At 40.4% G+C, this 24,144-nt stretch overlaps 2 protein-coding genes across 15 annotated transcripts in view; one reads left to right on the top strand and one right to left on the bottom strand.

The window, feature by feature from the left end:
* The window catches only part of CASK (calcium/calmodulin dependent serine protein kinase), a 295,974-nt gene that overhangs the window by 77,136 nt on the left and 194,694 nt on the right, over nt 1–24,144 (top strand). For all 14 annotated transcript variants that reach the window (XM_075853921.1, XM_075853923.1, XM_075853929.1 and 11 more), the window contains exons 4-5: nt 4,398–4,475; nt 12,332–12,404. In XM_075853921.1, coding sequence (XP_075710036.1) covers nt 4,398–4,475; nt 12,332–12,404 — 151 coding nt within the window. The remainder of the gene's footprint in view (nt 1–4,397; nt 4,476–12,331; nt 12,405–24,144) is intronic.
* GPR82 (G protein-coupled receptor 82) lies at nt 21,454–22,545 on the bottom strand. Its single transcript, XM_075854759.1, has one exon. The coding sequence runs from the start codon at nt 22,543–22,545 to the stop codon at nt 21,454–21,456; it is 1,092 nt and encodes a 363-aa protein (XP_075710874.1).

Raw genomic sequence — 24,144 nt, forward strand, 5'->3', positions numbered from 1 at the left:
TGCACAGACACACTGGCTCCAGGCGTCCGAGATATGCTGCTGCAGATTCAACTGTCGGACGCCTGGAGCCGATGTGTCTTCTCTCGTCCGACGCGCTGGTGAACGACCTGTGGGAGGAAGTGACGTCACAGCGTGATCTCGCGAGAACACGCTGTGTGTCTGTGCAGTGAAAGAAGCTGAGTGGGAACGATGAGAAGTGTATGATGCTGATTGGTCAGCGTCATACACTTCTATTCATAACGCCCAGTTGGTAAAACGAGTAAACACGCCCAGTTGTTGCTTGTCACAGCGATCACATGCGTGCCGACATTAAGGAGCTCCATGATACAGCTGTATCACCGAGCTTCAGAGCGAAAAGAAACACACACACACACACACACCTTTTTTTTTTTTTTTTTTTTTTCAATAAACCTTTTCTCTCTAAATAAATTTGTCCATCTGCTACACGACGACTTTTTCTACGCATGACACAGGTCGACCGGCCAAAGATTGCTATGACCCGCAGCCTGGATTGCATGAAATAAAAGTCAATGTGGTTGTGTCTCAACACGCAAGTTGCCATGACATGACGGTTGCAAGAAATCCAAACTGTCGTGTCGAAGTTACTTGCAGGTCGCAACGCAACTACATTTACTTTCATTACTTGCGGTGTAGGCTATGGGACATAGCGATCTTTGGTCGGACAACCTGTGTCGTGGCCAAAGTCACCATATAATTCACACAGGAATTTTGAGGCAGATTTTTTTCTGCCTGCAAAATACTCTGACAATAAAAGCGCATTTTACACGGCAGATTTTCAAATCTTTGATAGGTCGTTAAATTCCATAAAATCATTTTTGGGGTGTCAAAGGGGTTTTCCAGTTCACAAAAATTGATGGCCTATCCTCAGGATAAGCCATCAATATCTGACCAGTAGTGGCCCGTCTCCCCGCAGCCCCGCCAATCAGCTGTTTTGAAGGGGCCGCGATGCTTGTACGATCGTCGCTTCCCTTTCATTTCCTTTACTGCTCACACTGTGTGAATCGCGGACTGACTTGTAGCAGCGGTTCACAGTATCAGTCTGTTCACTTCAATGGGAGAAAGCTGTGATACTGTGAACTGTGGCTACAAGTGTGTCTGCCATTCACAGTGTGAGCAGTAAAGGAAATGGAGGGGAAGCAGCGCTCGTACAAGCACTGTGGCCCCTTCAAAACAGCCGATTGAGGGGGGTGCCGGGTGTCAGACCCTGACCAATCAGATATTGATGGTCTATCTTGAGGATAGCAGACAAAAAATGGCGACCGCACACTGCGAACACCAATGCAACCTAAACCACTAAATATAAATAAATATGCACTACTGATAAATCTACTTACAATAGGGAGGTTCTTAGTGCACATTTTGATCAAAAAGTGTTAGCCCACCTGCCACGACAAGGCGACCTCTGTAATGTGGGGACCTACACTGCACATACACCCAGAACTGGGACTAAGCCTACATATATATCTGGGGATGGTAGGAACCAGCATTAAACTAATTAAAATCACCCAGGGCAGAATGGCAGGAGTGCAAGAACAAAAAATGGAGGCAGTCACTAACCCCACATATATGGATCACATAAACACAACAAAAGTTTGAACAGCACATTCCAACAAAATAAAACAAAACATGTATACTGGTGCAAGAACACCTGTGACTGCAAATATACAGCACACAAAAAAATGGCGACAGCACACTAGGAACACCAATGTAACCTAAACCGCTAAATATAAATAAATATGCATTACTGCTAAATCTACTTACAATAGGGATAGGCCATCAGTTTTTGTGGACTGGAAACGTCACAACATCTGTAGTAGTCGTATGATGTCAGCGAACCAGCTTTGGACATTTATTTTTCTCTAAAAGCCAGTTTGCGCACCATTCATTTTAGGCACCACCTTAACCCCATCGTGTAAGAAATGCAGATATATTTGGTATCATTGAAGTCTGCAGAAGTTGCCAAATATGTATTCATGTGTGTTTACCCAGTGGCATGCACCAGATATTTAAAAAAAAACAAATCACCGAAAATCACACACTTTTTTTTTTTTTTTTTTGTTTTTCCCCTGCATTTTTCTTTTTTTTTTTTGTTTTTCCCCTGCATTTTTCTTTTTTTTTTTTGTTTTTTTAAAAAGTAAAAGATTTTTTTTTTTTTTTTACACAATATGGAAGCCCAATATGTTCTGAGAAAAACCAGACCAAATACATGTAGGTTGGAAAAATAATAGAACAACAATTTGCTTTTAAATTGGCACATGGCTAAAACGTAAAAATGGGCCTGGTCAGGAAGTGGTTATTGAAGTTAACTGTAAACAAATAATATAATAAAACACAGAGGAGAATATGTAAAAGCTGCTACGTCACACACTAACCGACCTGATGATGAGATGCTGCACTAGGTAGGTTAAAGAGGCTCTGTCACCACATTATAAATGCTCTATCTCCTGCATAATCTGATCGTTGTAATGTAGATAACAGTTGTTTTTATTTTGAATAACAATCATTTTTGACCAAGTTATAAATAATTTTAGATTTATGCTAATTAGTTTCTTACTAGACAACTGGGCGTGTTTTTACTTTTACCAACTGGCCGTTGTACAGAGGAGTGTCTGACGCTGACCAATCAGTGACCAATCAGCGTCATATACTCATTGTTCCAGCCCATTGTTAGTGTGATTGTGCAGTGAAAGAAGCTGGGCTGGGACAATGAGAAGTGTATGACGCTGATTGGTCACTGATTGGTCAGCGTCAGACACTCCTCTATACAACACCCAGTTGGTAAAAACACACCCAGTTGTCAAACGAATTAGCATAAATCTAAAATTGCTCGTAACTTGATCAAAAATGGTCGTTTTTTTTAAATAAAAACCACTGCTGTTATCTACATTACAGCGCCGATCAGACTATGTAGGAGATCGGACATTTATAATCTGGTGACAGAGCCTCTTTAAGAGCTTATTTACGCGAATCGTTGTCAAATCGGTGAAGGAAAAACTTCTGGTTTTTCACGGCCGATTTGCACCCGTGCGGGACGACCGTTCGCAGATCCCTCAGACATAGGGATCCGTGAAAACAGACAAAAATAGGACGTGTCCTATTTTTTCATGGGCCATTAAAAAAAAAGAAGCCGTGTGAATAGCACAGAGAAGCACATTGTTTTTAATGCAGCCGTGTGACCGCCGTTAAACAAAAAACACGTACATCACATGGCCTATTTATACCGTTCATGTCAATAAGCCCTAATAGTATTTTACTGAGTATAAAGTATTTGTCTGGAGAGTGTTACCTGAATGGTAGTGGTCACATGATTGACGCCATCTTTAGTCAATTCAGTTATCCTATGGATGAATTACTATGGACTAATGAGGGCTATAACAATAGGCTATCGCACTGATATTAGAAAGATATGTGAGCAGAACTTCATAAATATTAAGAAACCGTTTCATTTCCTATTCTATAAATAAAACCCGGACAGCCCCTTTAATGTTAAATGTAAGTAGTTGCTAAGTATTTTGAACTTATATTTGCGGCGTGTACAGTAATGGGAAGAAGTGAAGTGTCAACCAGCAGCTGGGAGGCGGGGGCAGCGTGAATATATGTGGACTCATCGGCTGCATCGCTGGCCGCGCGCTGTAAGTATAGAATCGAAATGCTCAGCAACTACTTAACATTACGAAATAAGTGAGAGAACGCTGAAATCAGCGCGTCTGTCACTTCTCCGTGCCGCCCAGTCGTACGGGAGCATAAAGAAGTGACAGATCCGCTTTAAGTAAAAATCTTAAAAAGCACCAAATTGGGGAGAATAATTGTAGCCTGTGGGGAGTATAAGCATCCAATGTGCACTTCTCAAACAGTCTGGAATAAGGACAATCTTTTTATATGGAGTATATAGCTGGCCATTTTCTTACTGTGCTGTATTCCTTTGTGCCATGCTATTTTTAGGCAAATAGTGTATATGCTTTTCTATTATTATTATTATTATTATTATTATTATTATTATTATTATTTTATTTTATTTTATTTATTTTTTTAAATCTACTTTTTGGTTTATGTTTCAATCCACACTTCCTAAGTGGATTTGACCTCTTCAAGGAAAGCACCATCAACTCAAATTTATATCTATGTATTTAGTTGAAATGAATTGCTGCAAAAATAGACCATGAATAACCATTGGAAGACGCTGTATAATGGGTCTCTGCATTTGCTACTCTGTCCGTATGATCTAAATGACCTGATCTCGTTTGTTACCCTTTTTATTTTTTTTATAAGACAACGGTTCTCTTATGGCCTGAAGTAGTTAATGAAATATTTAGAGCAGGTGTGTTTAGAAAAGTAGTTCTTTCGACTTCTCACAGACTTGTATTCTCTTATTACAGCATGGATGGAGCGGACTTGTGCTTTGAAATTGTCAAGAGAGCTGATGCTGGTTTTGTATACAGTGAAGCCGTTGCCAGGTATGTACTTTTATCAGATCTTCAGAAAGGTCTATATGTTTCACACAGTTTCGCTCTCGCAGTAAAACAGAGAGAAAATGCCCATGCTTGTCTTTAGATACCTCCGTACATGTGAACCAACCATTATTGCATCCCAATACGGGTTATCCGGGTCTAAACGAAGACTTTTATCAGAAAAGAGATTACTGTATGGTCGGGATGTAACCTCATAAATGTAATAGAATAAAATACTAAACTTCTGTAATATTAACCCATTGGAGACGGACAATTTTAGTTTTTTTCATAGTCTTATTCCAAGAACCATAACTTATTATATATTTTTTTAATTTTCTGTCGACATAGCCAAATGAGCTTTTTTTTGTGGGACACGTATTTATTTTTTTTTTTTAATAGTACCATATAATGTACTGGGAAACGGAAAAAAAATTCTCTGTACGGTGGAATGGAGGAAAACAGATTCCTCCATTCTTTTTTGGATTTAGTTTTTAGAGCATTCACCATGTACAAGACGCATGTTAAATCTATTTTGTGGGTAAATACGATTACGGCAATACCAAATTTTCGTTTTCTTCATGATGTAAAGGAAGGAAAAACGTGTAATTTTTTTTGTGCTGTCAACATATTCTGAGAGCCATATTTTTTTTATTTTTTGGCCAATAGAGCAGTGTGAGAGCTTGTTTTCTGCGGGGCAAGCTGTTGTCTTTATTGGTACCATTTCGGTGTATATACGACTTTTTTTTATCACTTTTTATTCCATATTTTTGTGAAGTGAGAATTTTTTTCCCTTTCTTCTGAATTTTTTTTTTTCCTTTTCCCCAACGGGTTACATAATGTGCCATTTTAATAGTTGAGTTTTACGGATACAGCAATACCAACTATGTCTACTTTTTATTATTGCTTATATAATATATGTATTTTTTTTAGTCAAACGGTTTTGTTTTGTTTTTTTTACTCATCCCCCCCCCCCCCCCCCAGGGGATTTTATCACCATGCGATCATTAGATCACTCATGCAATACTTTATTGCCTTTTATCTGTGGTCTACTATTAAGCCTTGCCTCCTACCTCTGTCTAACTGCTATTGACCACGCTATCTGAAGGGTTAAACAGCCAGGGTTAGAGTTATTTTCCGATCTCTGCTGTTGCAGGCGGGTATCCGCTATTGGAAACAGCCGGCACCCGCCGCATATGGCACAGGCCCAGATTCTCATTTTTGGGCAATGCAAATCCCACGTAACGTCGGATGTTGCCAAGGGGTTAATGTGTTTTTAACACTTATATGTACAGAAACATTAATGCCCTGCACAGTTTTTTTGTTTTTTTTTTGCAGCCTGGAATTTTGAGGCTGATTTTGATCTACCTGCACACAGTTTGCCACGTTTTACGCCCATTGAGCGCCGCAGGAATAAACGTCGCAGAAAACGTTTTATCTGCCTCCCATTGATGTCAATGGGAGGTCAGACGTAAACGCCCAAAGATAGGGCATGTTGCTTCTTTTTCCCGCGAGACGGTTTTTCCGCTCGCAGGAAACAAACGCCTCCACTTCCCATTGAAATGGAGGCATTTTTGGCTGTTCTTTGGAGCGTTTTCCGACGCGGTTTCTGCATCAAAAAGCGTGTACAAAAACTCAGTGTGAACAGGGCCTTAGGAAGAGAATAGAAAGCTCCAGAGGTAAGGAATTTAAGTGGCTTTTCCAATAGCTCAATTTCCTACATCTCTGTGGAAAACAAAGCAAAAGTTATAAACTAGTAAAAAAAATTACTTTTTTTTAATTGTATAGATGTATAGGACGACGCTTCTCCAAAATAAATCATGTGCGGTTGAAAATGCAGTCCAATCCGCACTTCGGTAACGTTTGTGTGTGACTTACTCGCACAGCATGATCTCGCGAGAGCAAGCTGTAAATGACAGCACAGCGTGATCTCGATGTGCTTTGCTGTAAGTCCCACAAAAACGTTACCGACGTGTCGGGATTGTGAATAGACATCACGTCCTGGCTGGAAGCGATGTCTATTCACTATCAAGACGCTTCAGTAAAGTTAATGTGTGAGTGAGTGACAGCACATCGTGATCTCGCGAGATCACTGTGCGGAGTACATGACTAGAGAGAAGTGTATGACGCGGATTGGTCCGCGTCATACACTCCTCTGTACAACGCACACTTGGTCAAAAGGTAAAAACACGCCCAGTTGTCAATTAAAGTCATTAGCATAAATCTAAAATTGTGCATAACTTGCTCAAAATTTATTGTTTTTCTAAATAAAAACCGCTGCTGTCAACTACATTACAGCGCCGATCAGATTATGTAGGAGATACGGCACTTATAATGTGGTGACAGAGCCTCTTTAAGGGCTGTCAAATCGGCGGGTGTCAGAAGTCGGGAATGCCGGCAAAACGCACGTCGGTTGCTTAAAATGGTTTTAAAATAGTCTAATGATAGGTCAGATATCCTATAGTACCATTATACCCATGCCATAGTGTTTCAGCCCCACAGGCCATTCCTGCTCTCCCATGCTACCCCCGCCTCCATGTGAAACGGTGTGGGTGAGGGATAACAATACAGCGCATCTCACTGCCTAGAGCGACTCGCTTAAGTGAGCCGCTTCGAGATTAGCTGCCTTGCCTCTTCCGCTTCCTCCGCTCTACAATCTAGCGGTGGAAGCGCTAAGCAGGAGAAAATCACTGCTCGATTCACAAACCAGAGCGGCTCGCACGGCACAGCTGTTCTACTCTCTCCCACCTCCTCCGCTTCTACTACTAGCGGTGGAGGCGCCTGCAGGAGTGCAACCAACATCTCTCTTTTTGCTAGCATAGACATTGTTTAGCTATTTTAAATGATATAAACAAATTAACAGACAGCACAACTGGATAGTATCTGTTTATAAGGGATAACTGTTGTCTCTAATTAGAGTATAACAACGATCATTCCTTCTGCCAGCATAGATATAATCTTAATTGGAGGAACAGTGGTTAAATGACAAAAAAAAAAACTAACGGAGCAGAAATGGATGCTAACTATTTATAAGGGCTAATTGTTGCCCCAATATAAGTGCAGAATCGGGGGTCTTCTGCACTGAAATTGACTACAGAAGACATTTTAACTTTTTTCTATATTTGACTATTCAATAAAGTTTATTTTCTTAATCGAACCACACACTTATCCTCCTTCCCTCCCCAATACTTATTGCACACCCCCAACTAGTAACACCCAGTTGTCACTTTATTCATAAATTCCTAGTAGTAATAACAGAGGAACGGCACAACATAGAGTTCTAAGAAAAGATGCTCCAGAATTGTTAGTTCATGGGAAATACAATAATTTACTAAAACAGACATGTGAGGAGAGGCGACTGGTCCTCTGTACCTGATATGGTCAAGAGTTTCTATGATTAAACAGTCTAATGAGCCCTCTGTGTTGCGTTTTTTTTTGCAGTCAGATTTTCTGTTTTCACTACTTAGTGTACAGTTCTTTGACAGTGAGATGTGGTTTCCCAAATGTAATGGTAATAAGCTTCATCAAAATATGGTATTTATGGTAAACGTCTGCTTCATTATTCTGTCTGAGCCTAGAAAATATTGCATTTCTAATCACCCACATAAGTGTGTTAACTTCAACATGAACACATTGATATGCCAACTAGCCATCTGTGCGCAAATTAGAACCTTTTCCAGGTTTGTAGGATGGCGAATAATCGTTTATGCAGTCACATGTTTTCCTTGTTCAAAGCCATCTACATACACTATATGGAGAAAAAGTATTGGGACAACTACACATACAGGAGATTTTATAACCCCTCATTCCCAATCCATTGACATTAATCCCCCCCCCCCACAGCTAAAACAGCTTCCACTCCTCTTCCAAGATTTTCTGCAAGATTTTGGAGTGTGACTGTTGGAATTTTTGCCCATTCATCCAGATGAGCATTTGTGAGGTGAGACACTGATGTTGGATGAGAGGGCCTGGCTCACAATCTCTGTTCTATTCATCCCAAAGGTGTTGGATGCGGTTGAGATCAGGGTTCTGTGTGGGCCAGTCAAGTTCTTATGCACGAAACTCACCCAACCATACCATTATGGGCCTTACTTTGTGCACTGGGGCACATTCATGCTGGAACAGAAAAGGGCCTTCCCCAAACTGTTCCTACAAAAGTTGGAGGCGTACAATTGTCCAAAATGTCTTGGTATGCTGAATCCTTAAGATTTCCCTTCAGTGGAACGAAGGGGCCTAGGCCAACCCCTCAAAAACATCCCTATAGCATTATCAATCCTCCACCAAACTTTACGGTTGGCACATTGCAGTCAGGCAGGTAAAGTTGTCCTGGCATTCACCAAACCCAGACTCTTCTGCCAGATGGAGAAGCGTGATTTATCACTCCACTTCTCCAGAGTCTAGTGGCGACTTGCTTTACACCACTCCATCTGATGCTTGTCATTGTGCTTGGTGATGTAAGGCTTGCATGCACTGCTCGGCCATGAAAACCCGTGCCAACAAGCGCACAGTGTTTTTGTTTGGAACTGTGCAGTTATTGAGTAAGCAGAGCATTGGTGACTTTTATACACTCTGCGCCCCAGCACTCAATGACTGCTCTGTAACTTTACGTGGTCTACCAGTATGTAGCGGAGTTGGTGTGCTTTCTAAACGCTTCCACTTTGTAATACCACTCACAGTTGATTGTGAAATTTCTTCCCTTCTAAATAATGCACAAACTGACTTCTTGCCATGGTGGCATCCAATTACAGTACTATGCTGGAATACAGGGAGTTCTTCAGAATGACCCAGTCTTTCACAAATGTTTGTAACGGCAGACTGCATGACTGGGCGCTTGGCTTTATACTCCTGTGGTAATGGGACTGAATAAAACGCCTGAATTCAATGTCCCAATACTTTTGTCCATATAGTATATCTAGCTGCATTATTCATTTTGGGTGCTTCAATAAGTGACTTGCGTTTCGCATCTTTATGGTTTATATTGGTTCATGAGCTATTGCTATAATTATCCATTGTTTGTTCAGTACCCTCAAACCTTATGGGCACTTTTTCAAGAACTTTGACCGGGATAATCGGCCCGGTGAGGGACATATTTTTTTTTTTTTACGGCGGTCACATGGCTACGTTAAAATCAATGCATCTTTATGGGGCTATTCCCACGGTCGTTTATTTTACAGACCGTGTGAACAACCCGGGGAAAAATAGGACATGTCCTATTTTTGCCCCATTACCCGGATCCCTCAATAGACTCGCGTCTATATGGGATCCGGAAAAACTGACGTTTTACACGGCCGTTTTGACAACCGGTCGTGTAAATAAAGTTTGGACTAGATGTTTTTGAAGGTCACTTTGTTTTTGTTTATTTCCCAACTGCAATGTGCTTCTCAATATATTTGTTCTTACGGTATAACTATAATTAATCTTGGTTAGCAATATATCATTATACCCTAAGCTGTTAAAGGCCATGTACACCTTTTGAAAACTGATTGAACTTTATATTAAAAAAATAAAATGAAATAGTGTGTTTTGTGCAACCTTGTTTAGTTTTTATTAAATTCTTTTTGAGATACAGCAGCTCTGTATACAGAGCAGCTGTATCTTCCGCTGACGCAATCCGACATAGTCAAAGACCCGCAGACCTGAACGGTAAAGGATTCAGCGTAAGATATAGCTGCTCTGTGTACAAAATACAGTACAGCTGCATCTCAAAAAGTAAAAATATTTTTTTTGTAAAAACTAATTATAAAGTTGCATAAAACACGCTGACCTCTCTATTAAAATAAGTAATAATTTGCTTTCAAAGGTTTACGTAACCTTTTAAAGACAATCCACTGAATTTATTGAAATCTATGGTCTTGGAGTATAAAACTAAACTTAATTTTAAGTAATCTGATTTGAGACCGTTCCGAAGATAGTGATAGCAGTCCAGTAATACTGTAGGACAGAACATGAATCCTGGTTAATTTGATACGGAAGCTTACAGGGAACCAATCGGAACATTCATGCTGCCCTAACCGCGGGTAGAATAGTTGTGACAGGTGCCCTGATTGTTTTATTTGCTTCCTAAATGCAAAGTTAAAGGGTAGCTAAATGTTCGACAAACTTCTGACGTCATAGTGACATGTCCTAAGTTTTGATTGCTGGGGGTCCGAGCACTGAGACCCCCATCAATCGCTAAAATGGAGCGGCAGAAGTGCTCGTGTGAGTGCTCAGCCGTTTAGTTTCTGTTCGTCATTTTTCGCAAAGCCGATGTTTGGGAGTACGGGCTCAGACTTTCTATTGAGCCCGTACTCCGATTGATTTTCGGAAAAAGCCGAACAGACACAAAGCGGCTGAGCGCTCACACGAGTACTTCTGCCACTTTGTTTTAGTGATTGGTGGGGGGGTGCTTGGACCCTCACCAATCAAGACTTCTGACATGTCAGAAGTTTGTCGAACATTTAGTTACCCTTTAAGCAACTTTTTAAATAAGTCATTCAAAATTTCTTACCATTGTGCTTCTGTAGAGTCCGGGCAGCTCCTGTAAATTTGCTGTGTTGCTGCTTTTAGTCAGTTCGCTGCTCCTGACAGGCTGATGTAATCTGCTCTCGCCCTCCCTTCTCTGTGTTAGAGAGCAGCCGGAATAGGGAGGACACACAGCAGATCAGAGTGTGGAGAGGAAGGAAAGATTCCAAGTATTCAGGGAGAGCAGATCACACAGGCTGTCAGTATCCAAGCTTATATTGGGATAGGAGAGCAAAGGTGGAATCTCACATCAGTCTAGAGAAAGCTGTGCTGATACATGAAAGCAAGGGAAGACCGCAGCATCCTGGTCACACAGAACTCAAATCCAGCATGTATTCGGGAGAGGGACAAGCCCACATGAGGAAAGTCCAAAACTACCAGCAGCTTGTAAACTGAAGATCAGGGGGTCTGAACATGGATAAAGGAATGAAGATTGCAGCCAATAACTTAGTGCAATTTTTTTTTTAAACTACAGGTAGCTGTATACATTTATAAAAAAAACTTTTTTTCCATGTCAAAGTTTTCCATAGCTTTTATACTATGTTTTACTCTAAAGCACTGCAGCTTTTTAATAAGAATTGGCTCAGATGGAAGGTTCTACCCTCTGGCTTCTCCCTCCCTACAAGCTTGATTGACCGGTCTCCTCATTTGTGTAAAGAGATACCTGTCGATCAAGCTGAGCCGTACGGACACTGCTCCCCAAGCCAGACTCTTAACACTGGGCGCGAGTTTAAAAAAAAAAAAGCAGATACATCAAAATATAGCATTTTTTTTTTTTTTTACATTTTAGTGTTTTTCACAATTAATTACTGATTGTATCGGCTAAATTTTACCAGTAACATAAAGTCCAATGTGTCCTAAGAAAACAATCTCTGGAATGTTATTACCACATAAAGAAAGTCATGTCAGATTTGAAAAATGAGGCTCTGTCAGGAAAGTCAAAAGTGGTCAAAGCGCAAGGGGGGTGAAAGATCCTCTTTAATGGTCACAGGCTTCCAGCTGAAACACTTTGTAAAAAAAGCGTGGATATTTTTTCAGAGGCGTGTTTTTTTTGCGCAGCGCTTTAAAAAAAGCCGCAAACGCGCAATTTGAACCCAGTCTAAAACAGAGTTTAATGTAACGAGCTGTGCACCGGTGTGTCCTCATTACAAGATGGAACTTGGACTCGCAGGTAAAGGAGTGGTTACAGTATGTGTATCAATCACATGACCAGGACAGATTTTTATTCACTGGGAGTAAGCCATAAAGATTCCTATGGACCGCAAGCAAAGATCTTGATAACTGAGGAATTGATGTTTTGGTTATGCTTTATTGGGAACATTAGATATTTGGCTTTATTCCATATTTGTTTGGTCTCTTTACAGCCACTACATGCGACAGATTTTAGAAGCTCTGCGCTACTGTCACGATAATAATATCATTCACAGAGATGTAAAGGTAAGAATGAATTTTTGCCATACTTTTGATGTAACCAATAAAACAAAATGTAATATTAATTTCATCTTTCCCCAGCCTGGCTCAATATACTGTATTTTCTATATGCTTTTGTGCTATGGAGTGCAATAAATTATTGCTAAAAGTAGATTATAGTAAATTCTAGTGTTTTATTATTGTGTGTAAACATGTAAAAGCAAAATGTGTTTGACTACTGTTTCTAGTGTTGCATCGGAATGTAACACTTGTGCATCTGTCATACATTTTTTAGATTTTATACAGTTTTACTGTAAATTCTCTTGTGGGCATTCGGTTAAACAATATATAACATTTTGGTGTTTTTTTTTTTATTTATTTTTTTATTCCATTTCTAGTAACTTTCACATTGAAGCTAACTAATCTTAATGGTCGGTTCGTGTATGAATGAGTCGAAGGCTGGGTTTACACCTGTGTTGGTGTGTTCTGTTGTTCTGCTCAGTCAGAGGAGCAGAACAAGGGAATAACAGAACCAACGGTTCCGTCTGCTGTCCGTCAGGTGTCTGTGATTTTACCGGACACAATCGCGCTGCATACTGCGCTTTTTTCTCCGGAAGACTCTGGCAAACGGAGCCTCCGATGCAGATGTGAACATAGCCCACAGGCTATAGCTGCACTGACCAATCGCATTCAGTGCAGCTCTGAATAGTTTGATCAATCATTTTCGGAGTCCGGTTTTCTAAGCGTGCAGAACCCGTAATGAATATTCGTTAGCAGCCATTTTTCTAAGATACATAGATACAATTCGGGACGGCTGCAGTGTAAACTACATAGTGCACTTAGCCTTTAAAAGATAAAATTCTGACTTCCTGCAGTCTCCACTAGGGGAGCTTTCTGCATATGTAGTTTTATTGCTTTAGTTGAAGCAGAGTATATAGTGAGCGCACTAGAATTGTATTTTTTATTTTTTTTGGTCTAACACAATCTGATAAAAATGCAAGTTCAGAGTAGGGCTGGGCGACTGACCTAAATCAAAATCCCGATTAATGGAATATGTAACCTCGATTATGGTTAATGAACAATTGTTTAGGCCACACCCCTTTTGCATTCTACACCTCCTACTTGCATGCTAGGCCATTGTGTTAATATATATTCCCTGAGCCTGCTGTATTCTACTGTATATAATATACCCCTTAACACTGCCCCCCACACAGTATAATGACCCCATAGTGATCCTCACACCGTATAATTCCCCCACTGCTGCCCTCCACACCATATAAAGCACTCCTTAGCTGCCGCACACAGTATAATGCCCCCACACAGAAGTAAAATGCCTCCACAACTGCATCCACGCAGTATAATGCCCACACACAGCCCCAATAGTGCCTAATAAAAATAACAAAATAGATACTACCCTAACCCATTTCCAACGACGATTGGAGTAGATCCCTCTGCTACTCCAGTCTGTGTGGCTGGCCGCAGGCAGGCATGATGACGCCACTGCCTCACACCTGTATGCATGAGCGGCCGGTGTTATGTAGTTAATGGTAGAGCAGGGGCCTAACGGCCCCCTTCTCTACCATTGTATTCAACCGTATCTCCATCCCGAGGACGCAGATCTAGTTGAAACCGGGAAAAAAACTGACCGATGTGCAAGATAGTGGCGGTTATCTGCACTGAATTTTGGTTTATTTCTTCATTTAATTGCCCAGCCCTAGTTCAGAGGGTAGGAAACAAATATTTTTTTTATGTTAAATATTTTTTCTTAAGAGAAATATCTACAACCCTAACCATTAAATGTATTTCTATTTCTAACGGCACATCCCCTGAGTGAAGGTGGTGGGACAGCACATGGGAGAGGGCCGCGGTGGCATGAGAAGTTGCATAAGGGGAGATGTGGGCAATGCTGGAAGACTAAGTTGGAACTGTGGATTGGGTTGTGCGGTGGAGGGAAGTTCCCTGGACATGAAGTCACTGACCAAATCTGCTATGGGGACAAAACTACAACTTCCTCAATGTCACAATATAGAGGAATGATGACCATGAATAAACCTAATGCTGTGGAGCCCTTTGTCAGCAACTACTGTAAATTGTGACACCAAGTAATGGCTACAAGCAAACAAAGGGTATTTTGTCACTTTCACCCTTCTTGTTACATCCTATAGCTGCAGGTGGAAGGAGGACAATGGAGAGGTGGGCAGCCGTTTCCCCCTGTATCGTCCTGGGTCTTCTTGCCGATCAGCTGTGACATATGGATTCACTTTTACCTTTTTAGCATGCTTTTACCCTGCTAATAAAATATGTTAAATTTAAACAAAATCCAAAAATATATGGTTTTGGCTGTGTTAAGGCAAGTTGATAATTTGGAGCTCCTTAACGCAAAAAACAATCCTAACCCTATAAAAAATATTATGAACTCCATTCATAAGCCGTGCAGGTTGGGGGCAGCTTACTGTTCTCCTCTGAGGGTGAATTAGGTGTCGAAAATATCGGCATGGATTTACCTGTATATTTTGTCACACTGTCGAAAGAAATCTGCAATGTGAGAACATATCTTAAAATGTAATATTTTAATAGTAATGCAGTAAGAAGTAAAGTGATGGATGGCAGGTATGCATCACTGAGACTTCCTGATGCCCCTGTGAATCCTTTCCTCTGGTGGGCCCAAGAGATACCAGTCCAACACTACCTGGCTATACGAAATGGATTAAAGGGGTTATCCAGGTTATTAAAATTGATGACCTATCCTTTATTACAATGGTAATGCTTCCGTTTCAGTTGGTTTCTGTTGCTTCCGTTTCAGTTGGTTTCTGTTCTGGTTTTTTTTTCTGCGGAAACTATAGTCTACTATGCTATTGTTTACGTGAAAAAAAAAAGGGAAACTTTACGGAACAGAAACAAACTGAAACCAACTGCAACTGAAGCATTGCCATTGAAATCAATGGCAATGTGTAGCATCCATGGCCGCTACAGCGGCTCTGTGAGCGCTGGCCCACATCTCCTTCCCAGGAGACGCCAGCGCTTACTTTCACTCCGGTCCGCTGTGTCCCGTAGGGTGCGCGTGCTCGGCCTTAAAGGGCCAGCGGACGCACATGGGAATTATCATGAATTAGCCCATGATCACCCTGGGCTATAAGAAGGGCCCTGCCCCTTTGCTCATAGCCTGAGCGTTGTTGTGATGGGTCTGAATATAAAATTTGGCCAGATATGTCTGAAACTGCCTGTTTGGCAAAGCTTATGATGAGGGGCGATAACGACATTGTCGCAAGTTTAATAGACCAAAGTGTTATGGTCATATGCACTAAACCACTTGAGTGGGAGTACTGGCTGCAGTGGCATATCCGTCCATGTAGGTGTATGGTCACACGTGGCAGATTTGTAGAAATTTCTGCAACAACTGTCCCATTCATCTGAATGGAATATGCAGAGACCCACGCACATGGCGCAGAAACAACCACATACAGATATACACTACCGTTCAAAAGTTTAGGGTCACTTAGAAATTTCCTTATTTTTGAAAGAAAAGCACAGTTTTTTTCAATGAAGATAACATTAAATTAATCAGAAATACACTCTATACATTGTTAATGTGCTAAATGACTATTCTAGCTGCAAATGTCTGGTTTTTAATGCAATATCTACATAGGTGTATAGAGGCCCATTTCCAGAAACCATCACTCCAGTGTTCTAATGGTACATTGTGTTTGCTAACTGTTAGAAGGCTAATGGATGATTAGAAAACACTTGAAAACCCTTGTGCAATTATGTTAGCACCGCTGTAAACAGTATTGCTGTTTAGAGGAGCTATAAAACTGACCTTCCTTTGAGCTAGTTGAGAATCTGGAGCATTACATTTGTGGGTTCGATTAAACTCTCAAAATGGCTAGAAAAAGAGAGCTTTCATGTGACACTCGACAGTCTATTCTTGTTCTTAGAAATGAAGGCTATTCCATGCGAGAAATTGCCAAGAAACTGAAGATTTCCTACAACGGTGTGTACTACTCCCTTCAGAGGACAGCACAAGCAGGCTCTAACCAGAGTAGAAAGAGAAGTGGGAGGCCCCGCTGCACAACTGAGCAACAAGACAAGTACATTAGAGTCTCTAGTTTGAGAAATAGACGCCTCACAGGTCCTCAACTGGCAGCTTCATTAAATAGTACCCGCAAAACGCCAGTGTCAACGTTTACAGTGAAGAGGCGACTCCGGGATGCTGGCCTTCAGGGCAGAGTGGCAAAGAAAAAGCCATATCTGAGACTGGCTAATAAAAGGAAAAGATTAATATGTGCAAAAGCACACAGACATTGGACAGAGGAAGATTGGAAAAAAGTGTTATGGACAGACGAATCGAAGTTTGAGGTGTTTGGATCACACAGAAGAACATTTGTGAGACGCAGAACAACTGAAAAGATGCTGGAAGAGTGCCTGACGCCATCTGTCAAGCATGGTGGAGGTAATGTGATGGTCTGGGGTTGCTTTGGTGCTGGTAAAGTGGGAGATTTGTACAAGGTAAAAGGGATTTTGAATAAGGAAGGCTATCACTCCATTTTGCAACGCCATGCCATACCCTGTGGACAGCGCTTAATTGGAGCCAATTTCATCCTACAACAGGGCAATGACCCAAAGCACACCTCCAAATTATGCAAGAACTATTTAGGGAAGAAGCAGGCAGCTGGTATTCTATCTGTAATGGAGTGGCCAGCGCAGTCACCATATCTCAACCCCATAGAGGTGTTGTGGGAGCAGCTTGACCGTATGGTACGCAAGAAGTGCCCATCAAGCCTATCCAACTTGTGGGAGGGCCTTCTGGAAGCATGGGGTGAAATTTCTCCCGATTACCTCAGCAAATTAACAGTTAGAATGCCAAATGTCTGCAATGCTGTAATTGCTACAAATGGAGCATTCTTTGACGAAAGCAAAGTTTGAAGGAGAAAATTATTATTTCAAATAAAAATCATTATTTCTAACCTTGTTAATGTCTTGACTATATTTTCTAGTCATTTTGCAACTCATTTGATAAATATAAGTGAGTTTTCATGGAAAACACAAAATTGTCTGGGTGACCCCAAACTTTTGAACGGTAGTGTATATGAAACAGATTTTCAGTCACAGAATTTTCTGCAATGGCTTTGCTGCTTGTGAATTTATACTAATATAGATCAGGTTACTTCAATACCATTATATACATTGTGTTAAGAGCATAGTAGCAGGAATTGTGCTTTTTATATTATTTACACTATATTGAGTGCCTTTAATGGAGTTAAAGTTGTATTTTAAAGGCTATGGAAACCTAAGTAACATGCATGTATATTGATTTTTCATGCACACAGTCCCTGCAGAAAAAAAGTTATAAAGCACTTATGTTGTATTCATTGAGCTTTCTTTTTTATGTCTTCATCAGCGGTCAACCAGTTTGCAATCTTTTTTCCATTCATACTTATTCTCTGAGGGTTCCCTAGCACACGGTCTCTTCTCTAGAGGGCGCTCCTCAGCACTTGTCCCATGTTCTCTTCGCTAGGGTTGTTCCCTAGCACTGGTCACATGTTCTCTTTTCTAAGGGGCGTTTCCCAGCACTGGTCACATGTTCTCTTCTGTGGCTGTGTGGATTTCCTGTGCACGCGCAGCCTTCTCTGTGTTCTCCCTCCTGTTCTCATCTGCACAGCAGATGCCAGTCGGACCTTGCACATGCGCCAATGTCAGACTAAATGCTCATACAAAGGAGGAGCTACTGACTGACGGATCAGAGAGAGAACTGAATACAGCAGCTGGCCATGTACTGAAATACATGGCAGGCACAGAAGACAAATGATAGGGAATTTTTAATTAAGACTAATTAGAAGTGTTTTATTTTGCAAAAAACATACAATGCAAGCAAAAAATTAAAACTGTGCAAAAGGTGTACATAGCCCTTAAAGGGAACATTATGTGGCTTCACGGGTCCATTGTTTGGGTAGGCACACACTGCGTGAATACGCTGTGTAAAAGTTCACAGCTTATCCGCCCTGGAACCTGCAGGGAATTCTTATCCGAAAAACTGCACAAATTGTGGTGCAACTTTTTGGGTGGCGTGCCCGCGCAGAAATCAGGGAAAAAAAGAAAGTTTATAATTACCCTAGCCGTAATCATGGCGACGCGTCCCTCTGGAGCGTAGCCTGCCCACCTGGGATGATGCTGTAGTCCATATGACCGCTTAATCCTTTGATCGACTGCAGCTGTCACATGGGATAAACCGTGATACCAGGAGGTCGGGTTGTGCTCAGAATAGAGGATTGCGTCGCTAGTATGGCAGGAGGGGGGGTCGGTATGTTGTTTTTTTTTTTTCTATTTCAAATAAATTGCTCTTGTTTTGTCTTTTTGTTAGCTCTCATACACAGTCAGATTATAGCTCCATACAACCAAGATATACGGGGCCCTGTAATATGTATACATATTACACATAGGCCCTAAACTCCTACCTAACCCCCAGAAATTGGTGACTGATAAATGAAACATTTTTTTTTTTCTATCCTTAGGCCCCATGCACACGACCGTGTATTTCATCCGTAATTACAGACCCATTCATTTCTATTGGCCAAGGACACCTTTTCAGTGTTTTTACGGATGGGTGTCCTTCCTGAAAAAAAAATATAAAATCTATTCTTGCCCGTAATTATGGCACGGACTCTCCCATAGAAGCATATGGGCGATTTCCGTAAATACGGACAGCTGCGGATGTGTATCCGTGAACCATGGGGCATTCAGTGTAATTTTATAAGGCCTATTTTCAAGCAGTTTTGTGTTTTCACTTTAACATCTTTTAAAGCATCCCCAACCTTTATGATAAAAAAAAAAAAAAGTGGAAGCCTTTCCGTAAAATTCTTTTACTCTCTTCCCCATACAAAAAATATTTAATATCAAATAATATAAAAATAAGTACCATCAAATTCCAGCTAAAAGGAACTTTTCCAAGGCATCACATACTTTATAACTTCACAGAGAAATCCATTTGCATCAGATATCGTGTTCTAATGCTTGAAGTATGCAAGTCCTTGTACCCACCGTCCCCCATCTTCAATACAAATTAAAAGACCGCACACAAACGTGTTTTCAATGCACTTTCATTACTTCAATTTCAAGGTTGGTTTGAACTAAAGTCTTATGCTTCCTTAGTGTTTTTCCATATATCCTCAGGAAGACCTATAATGTTTGAAATGCTGCTGCAATATACTAAAGTAATGTTTACTGGTAGACTTTACGGCTCATGTACACGGCCATATTGTCTTGTTTTGTGCAGAGCAATAATAGGGCTGCTATAGAGATAAATAGGGGCTACACTGTATGAAAGGAGAAGCATACGGAGGTACAGAGGTCGGAGTGCAAATGCTTCTAGGGGAGAATATTTCTATCAATAATTTGCCGGAAGAAGCCTGTATAGCAGTGCACAGAGGCAACGTACGAAGGAGCCATACGACCCCCATGCACGTGTATGAGGCCTTGGTATGTACCATACTAGTAATATAACTGCATTAAAAACGCCACGTGGGTATTCTGTCTGTCTTTTGACTCCTAACAAAAAATACAAATGTTATGAGTGCTTGGGTTTTAAATCCTTGGAGGGTAAAAATAAAATGATTTGGTCTTTGAGGTAATTATGACTTGATCTAAGCTAGGGCAACACACAGAATTTTTGTGCTAAATTTTTCCTATTTTTAACTATTGTCCTGCAGACCAGAGGAATGCATTGTTGGATGCACCTTTTTATACTGCACTTGTCACTCGATCCCAGTGTAGGTCCTGACAGAGGGAGGGCCTAATAGAATGGCTGTCCATTTTACACTGACAGGCATAATACGTTACAATACAGAAGTATTGCAGTGTATTATAAAGGCGATCGCAAAGTGAAGTCCCATAGTGGGACAAAAAAAAAAAGAAGGGGAAAATAGATCAATAAAGTTTATAATAAAAAATAAACACCAAGTAACAAAAAAAAAATAAAAACCCATTTTTTCCCCCTTAGAAAATGCTTTTATTATGAAGAAAGAAAAAAACTGCACATAATTGATATAGACGTTTCTGTAATGACCCGAATAACAAAGCTATTACATTTTTACCTGAACAATGAATGTCGCAAAAACAATGTCAGTTGCTGTTTTCTGTTCACCCTGCCCTCCAAATAAAACAATAGTGATCAAAAGGTCAAATGTAGCTGAAAATTATATCGCTATTAACTACAAGTCATCCCTCAAAAAACATGCGCTCATACAGCTACGTTGGCAGGAAAAATAAAGAGGTTATGTCTCTTAGAATATGGCAACACAAAACAACTCCCTCCCCCTCTCTCCCAAAAAAAGTTAATAAAAGTTAATCAATAAGTTATGCATTCCAAAATGGTGCGATTAAAAAAAAATATAACTCTGCCTACAAAGAAAAACACAAAAAAAGACCTCACACAGCTATGTCTATGGAAAAAGAACACAATCGTTATGGCTCTAGAGAAAAAAAAACGCCTAGAGGGTTAAAACTCCCTATAAAAATATTCGCCACGAAACGTTCCGTGTGTAGCTCAAAGATTAGCAGCTTCCGGCCACTGCGTGTGTGCTCCTTCCCTAATCTGTTATTTCTAAACTTTCCTTGAGAAGGTTTAGCATTAAAAATAAAATGGTGTCTGGGCTTATGTTATATGTTTTAGATGAAGTCGTCGTCCCCCATACTCTAAAATCCAAATTCATCCTCTGTGAACACATTTCAGACCATACGAGTATATTTACAGCCCCACGGAGTCTGGTTTTTGTCCTCGGTCATTCAGCAGTGTCCCCGTGCTCTTTTTGGCTCCGTGTAGTAATTGCATTCATGACGTCTTTACCGGTTTCCAGTCTGTTTTTTAACCTCTGGTCTTCTGCCCTTGGCAATTTGTTTAATTTTTCATGTATTTTTGTCTGTGCGCTCACCTGGTTCTGCTGTTTTGGGGCTGTAAATATCCTTTTTAGGTTTGCTCTCTATTATTAGCAAGTTACTGATGCTGCAGTAAGCCTGATCAGATACCTATAAATCTGTAATGTGACTGTTCCGACCATTTTATGTTTCTTTTGTTTTTAACTTGTTAGACACTGTATTCATTTGTTACTGTGCTTTGTATAATCCTCCCAGATACGGTTGGTGTTTGTACAGTCGATTGATTGTTTGCCGTTGATGAACAGACGACGACGTCGTCGTCTTTAGAGCATTTTTTAAGCAAAAATGGAAAATTATTTTTAAAGGTATCGTCTAAGCAAAAATAAACAATGGGATCTGTACAACTTCTGAACTCCGCAAGACACAAACAACAATTTTTAATTTCAATCAGGGCACTTAGCTGTTGACATCCATGTGAGTCGTCAAATCCTACCAAGATAAGCTTGGATATGTGATAAGGCGTGTAGCAGAGCAGTAGTAAAGCTACTATGATGATGATGTTGTTTTTTACCTTGGTATAAACTAGATGCTTTTCTTCTATGCAGCTGTTGGCTTGAAGCTGTTGCATATGCTTGATAAAAAAGTAGTAAAACAACAATACAACTAGGAGCAATATGAAAAAACAGGTTGACTCTATAGTGGTTGTAATCCTATATGCCTGCTGAACAATGTCCGCTTCTTTATGGAAACAATGTTTATCTGCAGCAAGATCCAGGTTTAGCAGAAAAAATATTATGTTTGGGCATAGCAAACTGAACCACATACCAGCACACAGATAAAAGGCAAAATGGGGTTTCCGGAAGGTTTTAAGAATTTGTCCAAAAATAATTTTTTCATATGTGGTTTTAGGTGCAACCCGCATCCGATCTTTATGTCTTACTAGCGTAGCATATCGACTCACTGCAATCCAGCAGAAAATTGCGATGCTCACACACATACTGCAATGTGTGAGTATGCTCGCCGCTTGGTAAACAATGGAGCATAGCACAGAGTTGTAGGGCCAGTTCTCTGCTTGGCTGTAGTAAACTATTTGAAAGGGTATGCCAGTTACTACAACCATGTTGGAGATGGCAAGGTTAATGAGATAGATGTGTGTCGATGTCTTTCTGCTCAGTCTTTTGAATATCACGAGTGACATGATGTTTCCAGAAATACTCGGCAAAAACATCAGTGAATAAACTATAGGTAGACCGGTGAAGGTAATGGCGCTGAAGTGGAGGCATTCTGTATCATTAATCATGCTGTCTGTAGGCGGTCTGCAAACACAAGGAAAATGACTGTTGTATATACTGTGAATTGCACATACATTATTAAAGGCTATGTAAACCTTTGAAAGGCAACTTTTTTTTTTTTTTAATAAAAAGGTATGTCAGCGTGTTTTGTGTGACTTTGTAAATACATTTTATTAAAAATTATTTTTACATTTTTAGATATAGCTGCTCTGTCTAGCGCTATTCACTGAATCAGTCAGTCCCGCGGACCTGACTGGTTCAGTGACAGTGAGACACACAGGATCCACCTGTAAACCATCACATCGAAGTTCATAACTTAGATGTGATGGTTTACAGGTGGATCCTGCGTGTCACAGACAAACTTTTTTTTTTTTTTTGCCTTTTCAAAGGTTTACATAGCCTTTAAACCAATATTAAACCGCATAAATAAATTCCGATTTCGGGGTCACAGATCACATATATTCATACAGCAATTAGAAACCTATAGCATGCTGTAATATAAGTTGGAGGGAAAGTATATATCTATATAGGTATTTTTAAACAACTGCTATTTTGCGCCAATAAGTTAACCTTAATCTTTCTTTAAAGTCGCAACCATAGCCGTAACCACATCTACATCAACATCAACAGTGCAATCGACCCGCTGAGCCTAGTAGAGATGTGCTTAAAAAGATTCCTACGAGAAAATCTATCATGACCACGAAGAGCTTTACATATCAACATCAATATGACACACCCAAAGCGACTGTGGCGCTACCCCATCGCTTGTGCTTTTTGAGCAGACGTATGTACACGTACAATAGAATTTTAAGCGCAACTATGTGTAGTCTGTCAGTGTAAGGCTTTGTACAAATGTTCGTAACGGAAGCCATGATTCTGTGCCCAATCCAATTTATGGCATATCCGAACGGCAACAAACTGATCTCTTTGACTTCTAAGCGTGTTGCGTTTCCGTCAAGGTTTCCACTATTTTGATGGCAAGAATAGCGCCTAAAGGGTTTTGGAGGCCGTCTATTAATTTCACAAGGTGGTACAACAACAGATAGATGCATTTTGTCGCTCAACACCTCTGAGGCACCAACCTTTTATCTGGACAACTACTATCTGAAAGACTGGGAGCAGGATTAGCAGAGCTGAATATAGAGATGCAAGAACCGGTCTTTTCTTGAATGCACACCGTGAAATAATTTGGTAAAAGTGCATATGATTGCAGCCTGCTTACGTGCGACCTTGCTTGGTACAATTACGGATGTTCTTTCACCACTCTGAGATGGTCAGATCCTTCATACGATTAATCGACTGCATGGTGGCCAATTCTAACCAAGACCGTTATTTGCATTGCATGGTTAACCTAAACCAAAGCGCAAATCCATAATGGGATAATACGCTCCGGATAATGGTTGTTTTACTTTATTTGGTTACATTCTAATAATTTTTTGGTGGGTTTAGTTAGGCATGGACATAAAACCTGGTATACAAAGATGCTTGTAAAATTCAAATACAATGCAAAATTGATCTATAGAATTCTCTGGTATATTGACTTACCGTGAGTGATGTTTCACATCCAAAATTTGACAGGAACTAAAGTTGCAGAAGCTGCACTGTGT

Source organism: Rhinoderma darwinii, chromosome 2, assembly GCF_050947455.1.
Source record: "Rhinoderma darwinii isolate aRhiDar2 chromosome 2, aRhiDar2.hap1, whole genome shotgun sequence".
NCBI lineage: Eukaryota > Metazoa > Chordata > Amphibia > Anura > Rhinodermatidae > Rhinoderma > Rhinoderma darwinii.

Bases quoted from the DNA above. Each gene is read 5' to 3' on its own strand.
- GPR82 (XM_075854759.1), bottom strand. From the start codon at position 22,545: ATGATTAATGATACAGAATGCCTCCACTTCAGCGCCATTACCTTCACC.